At 32.5% G+C, this 21561-nt stretch overlaps 1 protein-coding gene across 13 annotated transcripts in view; it reads right to left on the minus strand.

Moving 5' to 3' along the window:
* CADPS2 (calcium dependent secretion activator 2) overlaps positions 1-21561 on the minus strand; it is a 678697-nt gene that overhangs the window by 89086 nt on the left and 568050 nt on the right. For 8 of the 13 annotated variants that reach the window (XM_031938931.1, XM_031938930.1, XM_031938928.1 and 5 more), the window contains 3 exons: positions 16789-16892; positions 14673-14681; positions 11270-11426 (listed from right to left, as the gene is read on the minus strand). In XM_031938931.1, the coding sequence (XP_031794791.1) occupies positions 11270-11426; positions 14673-14681; positions 16789-16892 (270 nt within the window). The remainder of the gene's footprint in view (positions 1-11269; positions 11427-14672; positions 14682-16788; positions 16893-21561) is intronic. The other 5 variants (XM_031938932.1, XM_031938929.1, XM_031938941.1 and 2 more) reach the window with 1 other exon arrangement.

Below are 21561 nucleotides of genomic sequence, written 5' to 3' on the forward strand. Positions count from 1 at the left end.
AATCCCCATTTAAATAACAAAAAGCTAAAGAATAATTTTTTTTCTTTTTTGTTATATCATGTATTTACCTTCATGATCTTAAAAAACAGAAATTCAGTGATATTTCATTGGGGAGTATGTGGGTGTTTTCAAAGAATTAAAGGTGATTTAGTAGTTTCTGTCAGCCCATCCATCCCTGAATGTCTAATGAAATTAGTATTACAATTGATCAGATGGAGACTGCTCATTTGTAAGTGCAATAATCTGTTATGTAAGTGAGCATTTTAACCTAGGAACTAATTCAATAATAATGACATTGATCTAACATTTACATAACACCTATCAAGATGAATACTAATGCTCTTTGCACATTGTCTTAATAAGTTATAAAAACTAAATGTGTGTACGACAAAAGAAACATGAAATCTTTTTGTCCAGACCTGACTTCATAGGTGTAGGGAACTTCTTCAGCAATTAAGATGCACAGTTAATATTTGTGGTCTTGAAGTGCTAGTGACCTTACACATGTTCATATGGCTAATATATATGAAAGCTGGCACTCAGATTTAGGTCTATCATACCATCTACTTTGGCTTTTACCAGAATCTATGCTTTTAACAGATAAAAATATAAGCAAAAAATATAGAACATGAAAATTTCCTTTTGAATTTGGAAGAGGAATAGCACACATATATATGTATATCTGTACATATGTACATATAGACACCTCTAAAATATACATAATTGTATATACTATATATATATATATATACACAAAATCTTATATTTAAAAGTCTTACTATAGATTAGTGATACTCATGTGTATAGTCACTTTTCATAAAGTAATACATAAGAAATTCATAACATCAAAAAGTATTATCATATAATGATACAAAGCAGAAAATGAAAAACCACAACCCTAACTGGAAATAAATAGATAACATAGGCAGGTAAAAATGCAGTTGCTTAAATAGATAAGCAGCTAAAAAAATCAAAAAGAAGAAACAATTTCTTGGAGAATTTTGTCTAACAAGTAGATAAATTCTACTTTGTTGATCAATATTGGTAACATCTATTTACACCTATATTAAATCATTTAAAATGAATGCTATCAAATATTAAGTTTTATTCTTTAACCCAATGACAAGACCACTGAACATTTACTGAATGGCATCCCTTCTTGATTTATGAATTCATCCTATAATCCTATGAAGTAGGAGCTACATTGGGACTAAACTTGTAAATTCCTTGATACAAGAAGTTCCTGGTAGGAATTTCCTATATGTTATTTTTTTCTACACTTCAAGTCTTAGGGAGTTACCTAGATTCTGAGAAGTTAATTAATTTATCTAGAGTTACTAGGCTACCATTATATGAAAATAGAAAAGGTCAGGATTTTCTTCATTTCTCAGTTCTAGAAAGCATAATATTATTGCTTTTAGTTATAAAAATGAATATGGTATTTCTTCCTTTAGAAAATTCCTATCACTTAACATGCAAAGGCCAATTTTTTCAAGAATGGTTATTAAACTTGCACTCTCACTAATATATCACATACATTCTATCAGTGCCATTTTTAAAGTTAAAGGTAACAGAAAGAGAAACTATGTTTAAATCCTAGCTTCATTACTTACTTTTTGGTGGGATCTTTAAAAAGTTATTTAACTCATCTGTAAAATGAGGGGGTTGGGTTAGATTAACTTTAGTTTTTTTTTCCCTAGTGCTAAATCTTTGATATTGTTTTTCAGTTGTGTCTGACTTCATGAACCCATTTCTTGGCAAAGATTCTGAAGTGATTTGCCATTTCTTCACCTCATTTTACAGATGAGGAAACTGAGGCAAATGGGGTTAAGTGACTTTTTCAGGGTCATAGTATCTGAGGCCAGAAAGAAGGAAGATGAGTCTTCCTGATTCAGACCTGGCATTCTAATCACCAAACCAACTAGATGTACCTGTCTTAGCTATGGTTTTCAATAAACAAACAAACAAAATACAGTATCTATGAAAATTCACATTTAAATTTGGTAAAGTTGAACTCATTATTTTTAGCAATAAAAGATTAAAGAAGATGGGGAAATGTAGGTAGAAAGGAAAAAAGGAAATTTAAAAATGAGAGAAAATGAGACTAAAATGAATAAATGCCACTGTAATTTTCACCCATTATCATTTTTCTACATAAATATATGTTCTTCTGTTACAGTTGCCCATATGCCAATTTGCTTCCCATCCACAGTAGATCATTGAACATTGTCAAAACCTTTTTTAATAATATGCAGCCTCAGGAATCATAATAAACTTTTTCATCTTCTCCATATGCTTTTAATGACTATTATTTAAGGCTAACCACTAGTCAAAAGTTCTTCCTTCCTTCCTTCCTTCCTCCCTCACTCCCTTATTCCCTTTCACTTTTGCAACCATTCTTCTTTCCTATTCTATTACTCATTTCATGAGTTACTCCCTAATTGATTATATAGTCTCTTCCAAGATGCTCTCAATAATATCCCGATCTATAACTGCAGTGATGATTTTTCAGAAATGTAATACTAGACTAATATATTCTATATAATACAAATGTAAACAATATATAATAAACATTGATTTATACTTACATAGCACTTTAATATTTGCAAATTATATTAATATGTTATCTGATTTGATTCTTCCAATCACCATGAATATCAATTTTATAAATGAAGAACCTGAGCTTAGAAAAATGAATTAACTTACTTATGGTCATACATTTACTAAGGGAAATGGGAATGATTTGCACCCATGTCTGCCTTGATTCCAAAACCAGTGGTTTTTCCTGTTGTATTCTTGAATTCTCTGTATTTGTATTTTAAATCTCTGTGCAATAAATTCTTCAATTTATTAAAGAACTCTTTAAAGGATTCATTTGAGAATAAGTTGAATTTAAAGGCCTTTATTTTTGTAGAAATTATATTTCCCTATGAATATAAAATGAAGTATAACTCTAATAGCCTTATTGTTGTTGAGTCATTTTAGTCATGTCTAACTCTTTGTGACCTCATCTGGATTTTTTTCTGGCAAAGATAATGGAGTGTTTGCCATTTCCTTCTCCAGCTTCCTTTACAGATGAGTAAACTGAGGCAAACAGGATTAAGTGAGTTGCCCAGGGTCACACAACTAGTACTTATCTGAGGCCATATTTGAACTGAGGGTGATGAGTCTTCTTGACTTTAGGCCTGGCACTGTGCCACTGTACTAACTTGTTTTCCCCTATAATAGTCTGGTAGTTCTTAAATTTTGGCGGTCCATGAGCTACTTTGAGGGGCTAAAATATGTATGTATGTGTATGTGTTTATGTGTATGTATATATATTTGAAGCCCTAATCCCTATTTCTTGTTTATCTCCTTTCCTTAAGAGTAACTAATCAGAATTAGTGATGACAATGTTAGTTTTTGAGAAACTAAAAGACACTATAAAGAGTTTATTTGTTCTTGACAGAAAAAAATGATTTTTTTCATATTATAAAAACACAGGATATGAACCTGTGATCTTATCACTATTGTTATTCCCATCATTGGTGCAGATTGCAATTCATTTATGCCTTTTCATCCTGTATGAATCTTATATTTTCCAATAGATTATCCATTGAGGCTAAAGCCATCATGATAGAGGTCTTTCTTTGTCTTTTTACACTCAAGTTATCCATTTGTTTTCACTCATTCATTTTCATTCCATCTGACTCTTTTCTAAGTAATACATTTTCATGTTATCAATTCTTATGCTACTTTGTATATACAAGTCGTCACTGAGAATTCTGTAGTCTACATGAAATCTCCATTCTTCATTGCTCTCTGTATCACATATTAAGACTGATACTTTAAAAATAATTTGCTTCCAAGGTTCATAGTCATACAACACTTCACATAGAATATATTCATACATTCTCTCTCCTTCCCTCCCTCCTTCCCTCTCTCCCTTTCTCTTTGTCTTTTTCTCCTTCCCTCTCTCTGTTTCTCTTTTGTTGGAGAGTACCATATATAATTCTTGAATTCAATCCAGGCCCCTCTCTTTCACTTACTGAGAAATAACATGGTAGTGGAAAGAGTCATGGATTTGGTATCAGAGAATTTGTGTTCAAATCCAGTCTTGGCCATTTATTAGTGTGTGATTTTAAACAAATCAATTAGCTGCTTCTCTGGGCTTCCATTTTTTCAATTTGAAAAATGAGCAGGTTGGACTTAAGTATCCTCCAGTTCTAATCATATTAATGTCTCCACTGGTACTGCTCATCTTGGATGTATAAACTGATATTTTAATTCCTATAAAAGTCTGGCAATAAGCAGTTTTCATTCATCTTTTCCCCTGTATGAACTGTTAGGCTGCTATCTTTCTTGTCCTTATGGATTCTTTTGAGTAAAACTCCATAGTTTTTTGAGTCTTGAAGCAATCAGCATAATATCATCTGCAAATAAAAGGGTCTTAAAGACTTTACCATCTATAGGACTTCCAAATGGACCTTGTACTGATTATTCTCTATTGTGGCAGGACTAAAAAATTCTTATAACTTAAATTGAATCAGTCAAAGAGCCTTGGAATTTGTATCAGGAGATCTCTTTTTGACACCTGCCCTATTATACATTATATTTATTAACTGTGTAACTATGAGTAGGTCTATTTCACCTCTCTGACTTTATGAAACGACAATAATAAAAATTCATTTCCTATCTTAGAGAATTATTATGAAGAAAGTACATTGTAAATTTTAAATATCACAAGAATTTGAATTATCATTATTATCATCACCATCATCATTGTCAACTCTCAATTATTTTGTTTGATTTACTTCCTGCTTCATGAGTTTTTATATTTTCTATTCCAGAGTCCAGGAACTGTTATTTGAGTAACAAAGATCAATTTGATGATTATTAATCTAAGTAAATGGAAATAAATTTACACAAAAATAAAATAGATACATTTAAAAGGTGAATACTTGTTTTATGTTTCTATGGCCCTTCTATGACTTCTATGCCAGTCCTCTCCTTCCACAATATTGTGGAACTCATGATAATCTAGAGCCCTATTATATAAGTTAATAAGCCATGTTGGTCAACATGTATATCATAACTGACATGGATAAATGTGGAGAGGGCTCACAGCTATTTCTGTAAGGCTACGTGATATAAATCTGTAAATCTTAGTGGAGCAGAATGTTTTCCCCAAATTTATAAAATTATAATAAAGATGTTGATTAAAATATAAGAACCTTCATAAGAACCTTTAGTCCAGTAATGGACTAAAGACAGGTTTGTAGAATTTAATGAGAAAGAAAAGCAGGTGATTGTATCTTGCTTCTTTTTTGTTTTTGGTAATCAGACTGATCTAAAATATATTTTGATGAGCAGGCTTGAACTCAATTTAAAAAAAAAATTAGAATCTTTAGTAGAGTGGTCATTTAGCAAGCTATTTTGGCATCCAGACTTAAAAGCTCCATTACTTCTAGGCCGTGTATGTAGACAAATTTATAAACAACAACTCTTGAATTTCAGATGTAGAACTCCTTTAAGCACTTGAGGTAGAATAACATGCAGGTGTCAGCCCTCCATATTTCAGAGCTTGAAGATTAACCTAATATGCAATATGGTGACCTAACAGTTCTGCATTTGAAAGAAATCTGAAAAAATAATCTCTGATATAGCCTCAGTGTGAGAATAACCCAGTGGGATTTCCACCTCTTCATTTCTTAATGAGTTTTTTGATAATGAGAGGTGACTTTGCCAGTCACTCTGGGCTCTATTATGGCTAATTTGACTCCACTTCACTCTCCTTGTTAATTATTAACACTAGCCTTTTTATCCTCATGAGACCACATTCCAATTTTTTCTTTTTAGATTTTTATGAGCTTATCTTTCTGAAGGTGAAAGTCTTCACGAATAGGTTTTCACTTAGTGTAAAGCCAGAACATTTATTATTTGTTTAGGCAGAGACTCTGTGACATTGATTATATAAGCATGGGTGTTCTTTCTGATGGCTTTAATGTGCTAGCAATGTGAAAAGGCTGTTAATTAAAGAATAAGCACCGTGGTATTTTTCACTTGGGAGTCAGTTCCCAGGAGAATGGTCATTTGCCACTTGCTAGCATATCCACAGATTAAAAGGTGACTAGCTGCAAGGCTTTTGCCTTTCAGTCATGCTGAAAGAAATCATTTGTGCAATTTCCAGATGGCTGTCATTTGTCAGAAATGGTCACTTGCTGTATCTATTATCATTGAGGAAATTGTGGATCATAGCATGCAAACTAGCATTTGTTATTTACTCTATCATCATATCTTTCAGTATCATTTAGCTATCCTGCTAATTGCTTCATTATGAAAACATATTTATTTCTCCTCAATTTTAATAAATCTCCCTTTCAAAACTGTTTCCTCAGAATCTATTTAAAGTGATTACCCATCTAATTATCTCTTTATGTGGGGGTGGGGGAGATGGAAGAGGAGGAGAGAGTAGTAAATTGAAGGAAAAGGATGGAAAAGCAATAGGTTGGCTATGACATTCTTTCTGTTGTGGAAGTTAAGGAGTATGAGTTTGTTTTCATTGTCTACTCTTGCTCTGGGAATCAGTGGGTTAGACTATGAGGGGTGGGAGATTGGGGACAGTTGCTTTAACTCTGGTGCAGCTGGTACTCCTCCCTGGAGGAAACGGTATATAACCTCCAAGGATTTGAAGAGTTGTCTTCTCCTAATCATGGCTAACTTTAGGCTTAGAAACACACTATAATTTTTCCCCCCTGAAACAAGAAGCCAATTTCATATTTAAAAGATTTCCTCCCTCCTCTCCCCCTCTCTTATCTCTCTCTCTCCCCCACTTATCAATTGGCAATCATTATGATACTCAATGACAGCTTTTTGTCTCAGAAGCTTTATGACAAATCAAAACAGAATATCAATTGTCTTTCTTCCAGAGTTGAATATTACATTTAAAGGATAGGACTGGGAAGCTAATATCTTTACTAGATGAACTGGGTTCATAAGTGCAGGATGGATTCTCAACTTTTTGGCTACTAATTCAGATCTAGAACAAAAGTTAAATCTCTTTAAAAAATAAAAAGACTGCTTTTTAATAACAGTAGAAGAAAAATAGAAAACAAACAAGAAAAACATTTAAATGATACCTCATAAAACGCTGTAATGGAAAGAATAAGTTACTCAGGCAAACAAATATTTATTGAGCACCTATGTATCAGGTACTATGTTAAGCAATGGAGATGCAAAGAAAAGCAAAAGAATCCCAGCTTTCTAATGATGGATTAGAAACTGAGGAACCTGCATTCAAATCCCTACTTTGCCATTTATTACCTGTGTGACTTTAAGCAAGTCACTTAAACCCAATTCTTCATTATATGATAGGGTTGGACAAGGTGACATTTACATTTCCTTCTAAAAATGTATGATTTTAAAAGATTCATCTCATGGTTAGGATGAAATATAGGTATTTCTCAACAGCCTGAAAATCCAGTACAATCTCAGAGAAATCTGTAATATTGTTATTGTTGAATTAACGACTCAGAACATTCAATACCATTGTCTAATGGTAATTCTGTAAACCCAATTAGCAAGTGATTTCTTTTTGCCTTGCTTAAAATGTAACATTAGCTTACCTTTGCTTATATTAAATTTAGTCATCTATTAGAGTTTGGACATTAGAAATGATCCTTTCAATTAAATCAATATGATATAAATTTTGTATCTCAGTTCTGATTTATAAGTGTTACTTTTAGGAGCTAAATGTATAAAAATTCTAGAGTTTTTCTGAATTTCTTCCATAGAGTGCAGGACTTTTGTTATCTCAAACAATGGCTTTTGGAATGAAATGAAATTTATAAAATTATGCAGGTGATTAACTAAATAACACAACTTTTCATAATGACCAAACAACATAGTTCATTATAATCAACATATAATATTTATACATTGATAAGAACATCAACAATTATTTTATATGATATACATGTTATAAATATGCGTTTACTGGTCACAACTTTTGGTTGCAATTTGTAAACTTGAGATAAAGGTCTATATTCCATTTCCAATTCCCTAAACTATACCCAACACTTGGTATTCAAAGAAAATTATGACACAGGGGAACTTTTCCATTTATCTGAATGCACTAAAGAGCTGCTTTTCTCAAAAATAATTGATGTTTTTTAAAATATGGTAATCATTTTTAAAATCACAGTCAAAATCTAGACACAACAAAAATTGATGGAACTAAAATCCAGATCAACAATAAGTAATTTGCTTTTACTTTGGTGGTTCAACTAAAAGCGAATTAAAATAAATCTGAAATTCCTTATTCTATGCATTTTGTATTTAATATCAGAGGAATCTGATATATCAAGGTAAGGATATGAAGAACATTAGAAAAGTAGCATGCTACTCAAAGTCAATTTCACTGGAAACTTTATTTTTTTAAAATTTTTGCCATTTCAATGTCCTTTTTTGTTTCTCACCTTCCAGTTATAATTATGCTGAAATACTTGCTACCAAAAAGAAACATAAAATAATTCCCTAAAGTTCTAATGAAGGTTTTCCGAAACAACCTGTAAAGAGAATATGTCATCATCTCCTACAGAATAGCCAAATGTCACAAGTCAATGAACATCAAAATATTATATATTAGTGCATCCTTCACTATTTAAAGGATCTGTGATTTTGTGGACTGTGCGCTACTTCCATGGATGCAGACTGCAATCTCTTTCAAAAAGAGTTAACTGTCGAGAATTGCTACAGTCAAAAAATTCATCAATCTGATAGTAAGATATATTTTCTGTATTTTGCCAAAAAAAAGATCAAACAGCAAAAAAGCTTATGTCAACATGTTAAACAAGTAAAATGAATAATGCATCTCTTCTAAAATGCTTGACTATTATGATTAATATAGCAAGAACCATAAAATTGCCCATAGCTAAACCTAACTACATCAACTTTTTTTATTAATAACTAGGGAGAAAAATAAAATGTTTTTATTTTGAAAAATGTTTTTTGTTCAACAGGTTTACCTTCTTAATTGTACTTTTTAAAAATTAAACTGTTAGTATTCAGTATTCAGTGAGCAGATGTTGGCTGAAAGGAAGCATTTCTTGGTCTTTTGCTCTAAATATTTCCTTAATATCTCCCCTTTCTCCTTATTCCCCCTTAAAAGGCTTTTCACTAAAGCTACATCTATTTTATATACATTTAGTTAAATACAAGTTAAATAGTTAACTTGTTTGAATGTGAGGGACTGTCTTTTTGTCTTTAATTGTATGGCACATATTAAGCACTAAATCTGTTCTTGTTGCCTTGACTTGATGACTTGTTGGCTGTTGGTAGGTAAATGGGATGGTTGAGAAATTTATTAGATGGTAGGGTAAGTCAAAACAAGAATTCAAATATTTATGTCAGATAATTCACACATGAGCAATTGAATAGGGCTTATATAACTATTTGGAAAATAATTTTGTCATGGTATCAACAAGGTAGATTATGTATATTAGCTTTTTAATAAAACCTTTTTGAAATGACATAAAACTGGGAGAATCAGTTTATTCAGTGAATAAGATAATTGGTATTTTAAATGATCTTCACAGGCTAAAATAATGGCACAAGATAAACAAGATAAAATGACAAGGATATGTGCAAAATTTTAAAATCCAATATGAGGCAGATCTATTTTTAAGCTTCCATGAAAAGAAGAGATATTAAATAAATAATCATAAACTCAATAAGTAGTAATGGTAAAGAAAAGCTAATAAAGAACAACAGTAAAGAAAATCATTAAATAAATTCAATCCTCTTATATTAATAAGAGGGTAGAAGCAAAACAATAATTTTGTTTTACTCTTTAATTAGACTATGCCTAGGGTGTTATGTTCAGCTCCTGGAACATTAAATTAAAAAAAAATCATGACTAAATCACTGTTTGGTCTAAGAAAGCAGTGTGCTCTTAGACTGATGGTGTTAGAGAATCTGAGCCTAGATTCCAATTCTGATAATGAGCAACTGTGTGGCTTTGAATAAATTGTTTAAACCCGCCTTTTCAGTTTTCTCAACAAATAAATGAAGCGATTGGACTAGATGGATTCTGTGGTCCTTTTCAACTTCAAAGCTATGATGGGAAGAATCTGGAAACCATCTCCCATGAGTATAAGTTGTAGGAACTAGAAAATGCTAATTTATCTAAGGTGTGATCAGGGACTTCAAGTATTTGAAGTAAATTTTATCTTGTATTTCTCTATAAGAACTGAACTAGATTCAACAAGAATGGATCTTAAAGAATTACAGATTTAGGTTTGATATGAATAAGGACTTCATACTAGGAAGTCAGCTGTGGAGTGAGTTGTCTTAGAAAATAATGGCGCTAGAAATGTTCAACCAGATGCTGGAAGCCAATCTGTTAGATATTGAGAGGATTCCTACTTTGGACAAGAAGTTAAAAGAAGTAATCTTTAATTTCCTTTTAAAGAATGAGATTCGATGAAATTGGAAACCTTGATAACAGAGTGGTTTAATATTGAAATATAATGTTTTACTTGTTCAGTTTCAGAGGTAGCTTTGCAGTAAAATATATAGAAACAAAAGTAAATTTCTAAATTTTCTTCCATAGACATTAATATTTGCAAGTTCCTTGTATAAATAGACTTATAAAAGTTTTCCTAGAGAAGTATATCAGAAGCAAAGTGAGGATTTTCCCCAGTGGTGTGTTAGAGCTAACTCTGTTAGATTTAGAGATGATTATTAAAATTTCAAAGTGAGCACTTGCATTTGGAAAATCATCAACTTGGTTGGTTTATTGTTTTATTGCTTGCCTAGACTGAAGAAAGTGATAGAGAAAATGTTAAGAATTTAGATTAAACTTCAAAATGTTTACTGATTTTCAGAGAAGTGGTTGTTAAACATTTATTAGCATTCTCCTGATTGCTGCCATTAAAAACTGACAAGGAATACCATAAAGATGGATGAGAGGAAAAAAAGGGTGATTAATGAAATCTCAAGCAATATCATAGTAATCAGTTTAAAATGTTAAGGAGGGTTAACTCTGACCTAAGAAATCCTGGTTGCATGGTGAGGATGGAAAGGTATATAACATATTAGTCCTGGGAAAATCAAACTATAGCTCTCTAAACACATGTATGCATGCATGTATGTATATGTGTGTGTGTGTGTGTGTGTGTGTGTGTGTGTGTGTGTGTGTATAAATAAAAATATCTCCCTGGCCCTTAATCACAACCACCAACACCCCACACCCTAATCCACACCCACATTAATGGATCCAAGCTCTTACTGTCATTTCTTAGGAAGTTATTTAGAAGTTGGAAAAGTGGAAAACTATCCCAAGAATCTTGTGGCTGAGCCTCTAGTGCTGAATCCATGTCCACAGTAAATAATGACCAAAATTTCTCTGCATGTTCAGCCAATAGATCTGGCCACCAAGCAAATGCCTAGCAAAGGATAACAAAAGAAGATTTATTAGAAACATAAAAATATGTCATTGCCTACACTTAATGACACTGTGAAAGTTCCTAAATAAAAAGAAAACTTTTTTCAAGAAAAAAAAAAACAAAATTCCATATGAATTATAAAAGAAAAAAGAAAATCTGAAACAATGGTCTATTACAGCATGAAAATAAACCTCTCTGAAACATAAAAATTAATATTTAATTAAAAAACAGTTGTCTTCACTGGTTCTTAAAAACTGTTTCCCCAAATGTAATTAATTAATTGCCTTTGTTATATTTTCAATAGATGAAAAAGTAGAACAATTTCCCTCTTTAATACTTTTAAGAAAATATCAATTTCATAATAGTTTGATACAATGAAAAAGAACATATCTTAATTTGGAAATATCAGATATTTAAATTATTGTTGCAATTAATTTTTATTTATTGCTATTATTTTTAGATCAAGCTATTTTAAAGTTAGAAAGTTCCACATTTGTTTTCAGGAACATACCAGGAACCTAAGGTTTATATTTGTAAAACATTCTCTGCTTTTAAAAAAATGAACTGACTAGTTAATTCACAATCACCATAGACCTCAAAGAATTGGTGATTAAAAGGAATTGAGATTAATTTGTGTATGGAGTGAAAATTTTCAATTTACCTAACTTTAAAAATTCTTGGTATATACTGCTGCTTATAATGGATATGGGATACAAACAGGAAACTTGAATGAAATAGCACCCAAGATTTTTACCTCATATTTTTGCTCTCTTTTAGGAGGTATACTGATGGTAAATAAGAAAGGACTCAGAATCCTCACAGTGAGTGAGGAGAGGTAGAACAAAGTGTTTGGGGACATAGCAATTGCTTAATAAATGCTTACTGGTTGATTAAGTATATTATATTATCTCAAAGAATTTTTTTCCAAAGTTATACATTAGTTATAGTCACTACCATTAAAATTTAAAAAAAAATTAAGAAAATAACAATCAAGATATTCCAGGACACAAGTAATAGCAATTTCTTGGGTACTTTTTAAGATTAATATTCATAGTAGTCAAGAAGGAAGATGAGTTTCTGAAAAGTTATGACTGGCCAGATTCTGAGTTTTTTCTCCAAAATTTACTGAAGTATTAGGAAGAACCTATTAAAAAAATCTTACTGTGAAGCTTTGGCAGATAGGAGCTCAAATGCTATACCAATGAGATGTAAATTTTGATGAACTCTGCCAAGTTGTAAAAGCCTTCCTAGCCATAGTCCAGCTAACCAAGTGCATTATCCAATCTACAGAGGAGTTCATGATCACAAGTTTGGACACTAAATGATAAAAGTTTTTTTATCCATAATGATCTATAAAACATTAAACCATGCAAAAAAGCTTTCAATCTGTTGATTATGTGAAGGCAAACCTCTCCCTAGTTCCACAATGATGGGGGTATGAAGGAAAAAACATGACATTTCATTCCTCTCTTCTAAAAATATAAGGCTCTAGCACTATCCTGACTAGGGTCTTAGGTGCCATATTAAATATTCAACTGACCAAGGTTGTGGATATATATATATTCTCTACCATCTTGAAATGAAGTGTTTTGTGTGAATTTAGTCTATCTTTTGAGCATGCTATATCTAGGTATTTATTGATTCAGACTATTGGCCCCAACCATGTAGTATCAGGGAATGACATCAAACCAAATGCCATCATAGGCTCCTGGAGGGTACAGCCCCAACCAACTGGCACTCCTGTAATCCTATGTTGATTCAGAGCTGCTTTCTGCTAAGGCAACACCTTCTTTACCTGCTACTTCTTCCCAAACTTCTGCCATCATCCCTGACATTCTACTTTTCTCCAGTCTTGTTCCTTCTCAGCTCTCTAATATTTATTTCTCTGTTTACCTGTTTTCATCCATCAACAAAATGTAAACTGCTAGCACAATGATTCTTCTTCTTGAATTCAAATCTGATTTTAGACATTAACTAGTTGTCCAGTAACTCTAGACAGACTATTTAATTCTGTTTGCCTCAGTTCTTCAGCTGCAACAATTAGCTGCAGAAGAAAGTGCAAACCATTCTAGTATCTTTGCCAAGAAAATCCCAACTGGGACCACAAAGAGTCAGAAAAGACTAAAACTACTGAACAACAAAATCCCTAGCAGAAGGTATTGCACATAGTAGGTGTTTAATAATTTCTTGTTTATTTGAATTGATTGGTATAGTGGAGAGTGCACTGGGTTCATCAATAGGCTCCTAGATTTTAGTCCTGATACTGCTGCTAATTAACAGTGGGTCCTTGGCCAAGCCACTTTATCAGCGCTTGTTTTCCTCATCTATGAGATGATTTCTACAACCCTAAGTTCTACATAGGCAGATAAGAGGGCTGAAAAGTGTATTATCGAAGTATCTAGGTCCTCTGGAACTGTGCCAATCGTAATACCTTGTAGATGGACAGACTTATTGATTCAATCCAAAATTTTTGTCAGTAAATATATGAGAAGTCTGCGAATGGATACTTAGTCTTGACAATATTATAAGATTATATAATTTTCATAAGAAGATGGAAGAATTCAAAGGCAGGGCTGAAAGAGGAGGCCTTCAAAATGAGGGAGAAAAGTCTAATGAGGAAAGTTACTGTCAAAAATGTGAAGGAGATGAATCCTGCTTATCCGAAAATTTGCCAAAGGATAGGAACAACCTTTTAGCCCTGAAAAGTAAACTGCCACTGTGAACAGAAGTAGAATGGAAATAGAAGGACCTGACACATGAGCCACTTGAAGGTCTCTTGGAGGCAGATAGATTAACCTCTACCAAGGGAGTTGATCTGGATACTCTTTCAAGGAGTCAGGAAACGCTAGTTTGAACATACAGCAAAATAAATATTAGACGAGAGAACTACCACCCTGAGTCACTTTGGAAATGATGTAGCAAACTTGAAAATTAAATTCCCATAAATGTTCTGTGAAAGATTTGTCAATGAATGAAAAAAATCCCCAACACATTGATTCATTGAGATGGGTAAGAGGAAAATTGGTGATATGTAATTAATCACTGGTAACACACGTCCCTACACTACAACACCTAGACTAATTAGAGATTGACTCATACTCTTGAGTTTCAAGGAGGAGGAAAAATGTTTTCAAAAATTAGAAATAATCAGAATTGGGTTTTTACATTATAATGCCATCAAATAAAGAAATCCATACTAGAAAAATTGGTAAAACAATGTTACTTTGTGTGAAATGGGACACATACCTCTCTTCCCTGAGGAAATCCAAGGATTTGAAAGCATTGCAGAATGGGAAAACATTACAATATTAAAAAAATATAACAAGAGTTCATTGTCATAGTTTTATTATGAAGCCTGTGTTTTTGATCTTTAGTTGCTATATAGATTGTCTTATGTTAAGATGGTTTGTATTTTAAGAACTTAATTTTTTTAGAGTCTGGGCAATAATATCAGCTTTTTGTTTTGTTGGTACCTGTTACATTTTAATATGTATATTAGTTTTCTTGAAAATTTTAACTGTAATTGCAATGAGTATGTAACATTTAATAATTACCTTTAAATGGTAGGAAATGAGGATCATAATAGAGTAATGAGTTTGAACCTTGCATAATTACCATTTTCCTTACTGGTGCTAGTAAAGAAAATGCCATACTTGTAAAATCTACAGAACTATTTGGACTATAAAGAATCTATCTCTTTTATAGAAAAGTACACTGTAATGTGGTATCCAATCAGAATTAGTTTTTTTTTAATTTGAAAAATCTTAATACTCTGATGATAATGCTTTTCAACAAAAGACAAAGAGAAAACACATCTATTTTATCAAATAATCATTTGCAGTGTAACACAGCAGTGATACTAGTGTAGAATAGAGCCTCCTGGGAATTCATCTCAAATTATTGAAGCAGCTGTTTCTTCAGTTTAAAATAAAATATCCATAACAAGTTCACACATGACAGATGCAAGGTAAAAACTAGATTCCACAGTGTGAGCGAAAAGCAGATGTTTTGAATGATCATATTTATAACCAGATACAATAAATCTTCGTTTAACGATGGTATGGTTTCATGGATATCTTTATTCAAGAAGTTGTTTAAAATGCACTTCCTGGAGCTTCTTACATCTTTTGAGAGCAAGGTTTCATTAAATGTAAATATGCCATAAATTACATATAGCTATTCTTGTGTATTCCTGCTCACTTCTTGTGGTTCTTCAATAATCAAATTGATTCTATAGTATTCAATTTTATCATGCCTTATATAAAGAGAGCTTCCTTTTCTTTTCTCCAGCAAAAAAAAAAAAAAAAAAAAAAAAAAAAGCCTCTCATTATTGTGAATAAATACTTGATCTTATGTGGAATCATTTTTAGGGTTTATACAGAAAAATCAATATTGCTTTTAGCATATCCAGGTAATCATAATTTGAAATTAGAATCTGAAAACCATAGCTTTTTATCAATTAAAACACAGTCAAAACTGTTATATAACAGTTAGCATCTGTATAGCTTTAAGATTATAAAAGTGCTTTATCTATGTTAATTGAATTTAATTAAGGAGCTTGAATAAAAGAGGTAGAAATCTGAAGTTTTTCCCCTGCTTAGAGGTTTCTAGTGAACTTCTGATCAGATACCACACAAACAACCCTTAAAGCATCATAGAGATGCTAGCTACTACGACTATCTCCCAAGGCACAAATGTTCTCCTCTGTCTCTGTACTATTATAACTTATAGCTTAGTGAGCTTGTACATTATGTCTTTTATTTAAAGACATGTGTGTATAAATGTTGCTTTTTCTGCTTGATCTGAAGCTGCAAGAGTGGGACATAGTAGCTATTATGTTGGACATGGAGTCAAGAAGGCTCCAATGTGTGAATCCCACCTCAAACACCTATTAGTTGGGTGACTTGGGGCAAGTCTATTAACTTGAGCCTCAGTTTCTTCATTTGTGAAATAAGGAGGTTGTCCTGTATGACCTCTAGCTCTAAATCTGTGACTCCTTGTCCTATTCTTTATTCTGCCCCTGAAAACAAACTGTTTGCTCCCCTGTACATGGCAGGTAATCAATACCTGTATCTGTTTGCTTGAATTGAATTGTTTGAAAACTACATGTTTTCTGTGACATTTTATCACCTCCTGGTACTATCACTTGTTTCTCTCTTTTTAGGCCTTTTAATTTCTATTTATGAACCAAGGATTCCATTAAGGGAATGCAAGTATGATTTGATTTCTGTTCATTTTACATAAATTCCCTTCCCTGAAGGTGAGTGGCCTGATGTGGCTAACGTGCTCTTTAGTGTTGCTCCCATTAAAAGGAAGAGAAGTGCCTGGAGCATTATTCTACATTAAAAACCATTTTTCTCACCTCTGAATGATGCTCTTCATTCTGCTGTAATACCTCTATGCAGAGCTCCGCTAGATGAAGGACCTCCTCTAGCTTTCTAGCAGGAGCAGCTTGGTTCATGATCTCTGTAGCAAAAAAAGAGAATTAAATGATATTACCTTGGAAAGTCTCAACCAAGACACATATTCTAACAGTGCTAAAATAGAGTATGGATGGATGGTTGTTGGGGTTGGGTTTTTGGTGAAGGAATAAGTGATTCAAGACAGCAAATACTCTACAATACAAATGAATACACAATAGTGACAAAACCCAGTTCACCAGATTACAGAAATATTTCACCCTCAAAGCAATCACAGGCAACTGGGAGTGCTTTTCTGCTTAATACAGAGGGACTAACGGGTGCATCAGTACATTAGATGCTCAACTTCTGTAACAAACAAGTTATATTTTTCTTCAAGGTCAGGAATACAAAGAGAAAAGCTACCATGGATTTTTTCTCTCTCTCCCCCTTTTCTTGTGTCATCACTACAATGCCATCCTCACAGATGAGTCATCCCTGCTCTTTGCAAAACCTGGTTTTGTGGTGGTGGTTGTTGCTGCCATTGAAATTCCAGACTTGAAATGTCTATAGTTTAGATGATCACAAAATTGAAAAAAAATTGAAAGTACAAAGTCACCTAAAACCACTCTGACAGCATGCAATTTACTGATTTCCTTTCCAGCTTTCCCTTCTAAATAACACACAGGTCTTTGAAGCTGAAGGTTCTTTCATTATTGTAGCAAAACAGGTACTCTAAAAAGACAGGTCATAATAGGATTATAAAATACCGATCCAAAACTCAGTACCAATAAAAGCAAAAATAGCTCATTGAAAAGACACAGCTAATTTGGCAGCAATGAGATGGAAGCTGCCAATATCAAAAATGCTTCAAAAGTTGATTTGCAGAAGCAAACTTCAAGTAGGTAGTAAAGGGCATTCAAAATAAATAGTTCATTGGATAGATAGGCTACCACAACAAGGAAGCTGTATGAAGGGAATTAAAGCTTTTAGAAAATAAAGATCCTTTCTCTGGAGATCCTGGGGGCTCTTTATTTTTTTCTCCTGAAGACCCTTCTACTTCATTTTCTTACCACCCTAAGGAATTTACTTGATAGAAGAGTCTTTGCTATTTATTTATTTCTCTCTCATATTTCTTCTTTTTTGGATAAAGTGATGGGCTCAGTAACTAGAACCACTTTGGTTCTGTGTCAGAAGGAAACAAATTCTCTTTATTCAGGAATGTCTGATAAACCTAAACACTTTCTTTTCTCTCTCAACTTTATCTTTTTCCTCTTTCTCTCCTTATTCAGCAACAGATGGAGAAATGGGTCTGTGCAATGAGAGAAGGGCTGTTTGAATAGGCTTTGAAGGAAGATAAATCTCATACAAAGTGTACCTTTTTCACTATCTCCAGGTCCATCCTTGATTTTCTAGTGCAGCAACATCCTTCAGTAAGATGTAAATTTTTGTTGTCTAGTCTGTGTCAGGGATAAGGGAATATGGAAACCCAGATTCTCTGGAAAATTCTCAGATTCATATAATTTTAAATATGCAATGGACAACTGAAGGACATAAAACTTCTCCCCAAATAGAAAAATCTCTCCTACAATATCCCTGTAAATACTTTTCTACTTTATAGCGACAGGAAGTTCATTCTTTATTAAAGGCTCTCTAATATTGTTGGACAGATCTAATTAAAACAATCTAGTTGGATAGCTATCATATGCACATCTAAGTAAAGTGAGTGCCAAACAAGTGGCACACAATTTTAGCACTGATTGAACCACTTCCATGAACAAACATTCATGTCCTTGAAAATATATTTTATGTTAGAGGTCAGATAATTACTACTCAAGGACCAAATCTAGTATAACATTTTTTTCCCCATACAGCCTGTAACTAAGAATGGTTTTTACATTTTTGAATAGAATTAAATGTTATTTTAAAATATAAAAACATCCTTAACTTGTAGACTGTATACAAAAACAAAACAAAAGGTGGCCTGGATTTGACCTAACGACCCACATTACAAGGCAGTAATATGCTAACTATTGTTTTACAATAACTGCTATAAGCAAGTTATAGGTAATATCCTATTTTTGTCAAAATTATATCCAGCAAGTTATACGTAACTGCCATGTCCAGCATTCATTTTTGCCATGTCCTTCCAATTAGCCATAATTTTAAAGTAAATGAAGGTCTCTCTCTTTCGTTCTCTTTCGCTCTGTCTCTCATTCTCTCTCTTTCTTTCTCTCTCTTTCTTTCATATATACATATATACACACACACTAAAATTTTAAGCCATATAGCATGACTACTAAGAAGGATTTCATAGAAATGAGCATTCTGGGATCTTTCAAAGACGATTTCCTAAATACTGTTCAATCTGATCTAATCTTACTTATTTCTGGTCCTTACTTATAATTTATATGTAGTATCTATTGAAAAGACATGTACTGATGAACTGATTCAACATGCCACTTGTCCAGCTAGTCTGGACAATATTGCTTTTCACCTACTTTAGATCATTTGTCAATTTTCTTTTATAATGCGGTGGTTTTCACTACAGAGATTAATATTCTTGGGTATAATACAAATATTACATTGACTGGTATGAAAAAGTATTTGCATATTCTCAAAAGCGTCCTAGAAAAGCCTCCATTTTTTAATTCAAAGTACTTTCTATGATACTGGTAAATATTTTTGGTGAACATGTATACTTCTTTTATTTCTCAGTTGAAATCAATATTTAGCAGATTATTGAATGAAGTTATCTCCACAGTCATATATCTCATAGTTTTATAACCTTACTTGATGCAGACACCTTTCATGACTACATTTTGCTTTTCCTGCTGAGTCAAATACCATTTTAAAATCACTGAACCATAAACACGGTAGGATCTATATTTTCTACATCTTAGTGAATTGTCTGATTCTAAAGGTGTAGTTTGATATAGAAATCATATACAAAGCTTGTTTTGCTTTTCTCACATTTTCATAAAAAATACCTTTGAAACTTGCATAGATATTTCAAATAACGATCGTATACAGATGACTATATAATTGCATGCAGGTGTATGAGCTGGTCGTTACTTTTCTGGAGGGGAAAGTTGGGTGGGGAGCAAACAAAGTTTCTTCTCTGGGCTATCTTGAGGATAGAGAATAAATGTCTTTGAAAATGTATTGTTTACAATATGGATTTATTATGTTTTTATTGAGTTGAATCCAGGGATTCTTCCCTCAGCGACTAATAAAGAGGATAGGTCACTATGGAAATGCCATTTAAAATGTACCTTTCCCCTTTTTCTCAATTTGGAATTTTCTTTGACGTCTACTCTAACAATTTAGGGATATGACTATACACAAACAATTGTTCCTGAAATAATTACTATCTTTTGAGTAAATGATTATTTATTAAATGGATTTTTTGTGATGTTTTGTTCTTGATATGTATAAAGCTATCAACTTTTTAAAATAAAGTTTTCATAATAGAAAAGAGGCTTCTAAATAATCTAGAATCTCAATCCCAACTCAAGTTTTCCAACATAATTTTACCATCCCTTCCTAATACCTTCATATTCATGTTATTGAGTGACAAGATAGAATTAACATCATTTGGATGATTTCTATGAGGTTCTTTGTAATATTTGTCTACTTCATGCACTCATATAAAAGCTATCCTTATCATGATAGTGGTCTGTTTATTTATGTTCTCTGTGAACACTGCAAGGCAAGAGAATCAAAAATTCCATGAAAAAATGACCTTGTATACCCAGAGACAAGGAGGAAATCTATCACTCTTCTCTTTGCCTCTTCAAAAAGAACCTGGGTACTCTTCTTACATTTAGATGTATTTTGAATTCTCCTTGTCCCTAAAGATTTATCTTCTTCATGTCTTCTGGTTTAGATATAGCAGGAATGTTATTATGGATAATTTCCAGTTACTACAATAGTATATTAACACAATGGTTGTACATTAATCATCTATTCATCTATTGAGGACACCAATAATTAAATTAGGCATTATAGACAGTTTAGGAATTTCTTAGTCCTTTTTGCCTTATCTATCATTCTTGCTGAATAAAGAGATAGCACACTTCTTTGGGCCATTTTATACTCCTTTCCCACCCATTTTATAATTGCAATGTTATCTTCCAAGAAAAAAAAATGGACACTGAATTATCAACTTTCCAACCTTCAGATAAAGGACTTTTATTTAATGTAGCTTGTCTTATACAGTGGACATTCAGATTAAAGCTTTTCTACCTTTACAAACACTGGTAGATCTTACACTCCATTGAAAAAACTTCTAAGAATTTCAGAGTAGGATTTTAGTAAAAATGGAACAAAGAAATTTTATAGAGATTCTGAGGACAAACTAAACACTATGAATTAGAAAGGTCATGATAATAATAGAGGAAGAAAGAGTGGGAGTTTGAAGAACCAGTTGGAACAGATTTCAGAGTTGATCTACTTCAGTCACTTCATTTTACATATAGGAAGTAAACTGAGACCAAGGGAAGTTAAATAACTTGCCCAAAATTATGTATATATATAGGAATGGGCATATATATATATAGGAATGGGCATTCAAAGCAAGGTGGGAGTTGAGGGGGGGGCACTGTTAATATCAGCCATGCTGATGGGAGGAGGCAGATTACTTGGGGAATTGTGAAAGATAAAGCTAGAATGGGAAAACCCATAATAGAATTTAAAAGACACTAAATTGGGTAATTAATAAGGATTTTGTTTTG

Source organism: Sarcophilus harrisii, chromosome 5 (assembly GCF_902635505.1).
Source record: "Sarcophilus harrisii chromosome 5, mSarHar1.11, whole genome shotgun sequence".
NCBI lineage: Eukaryota > Metazoa > Chordata > Mammalia > Dasyuromorphia > Dasyuridae > Sarcophilus > Sarcophilus harrisii.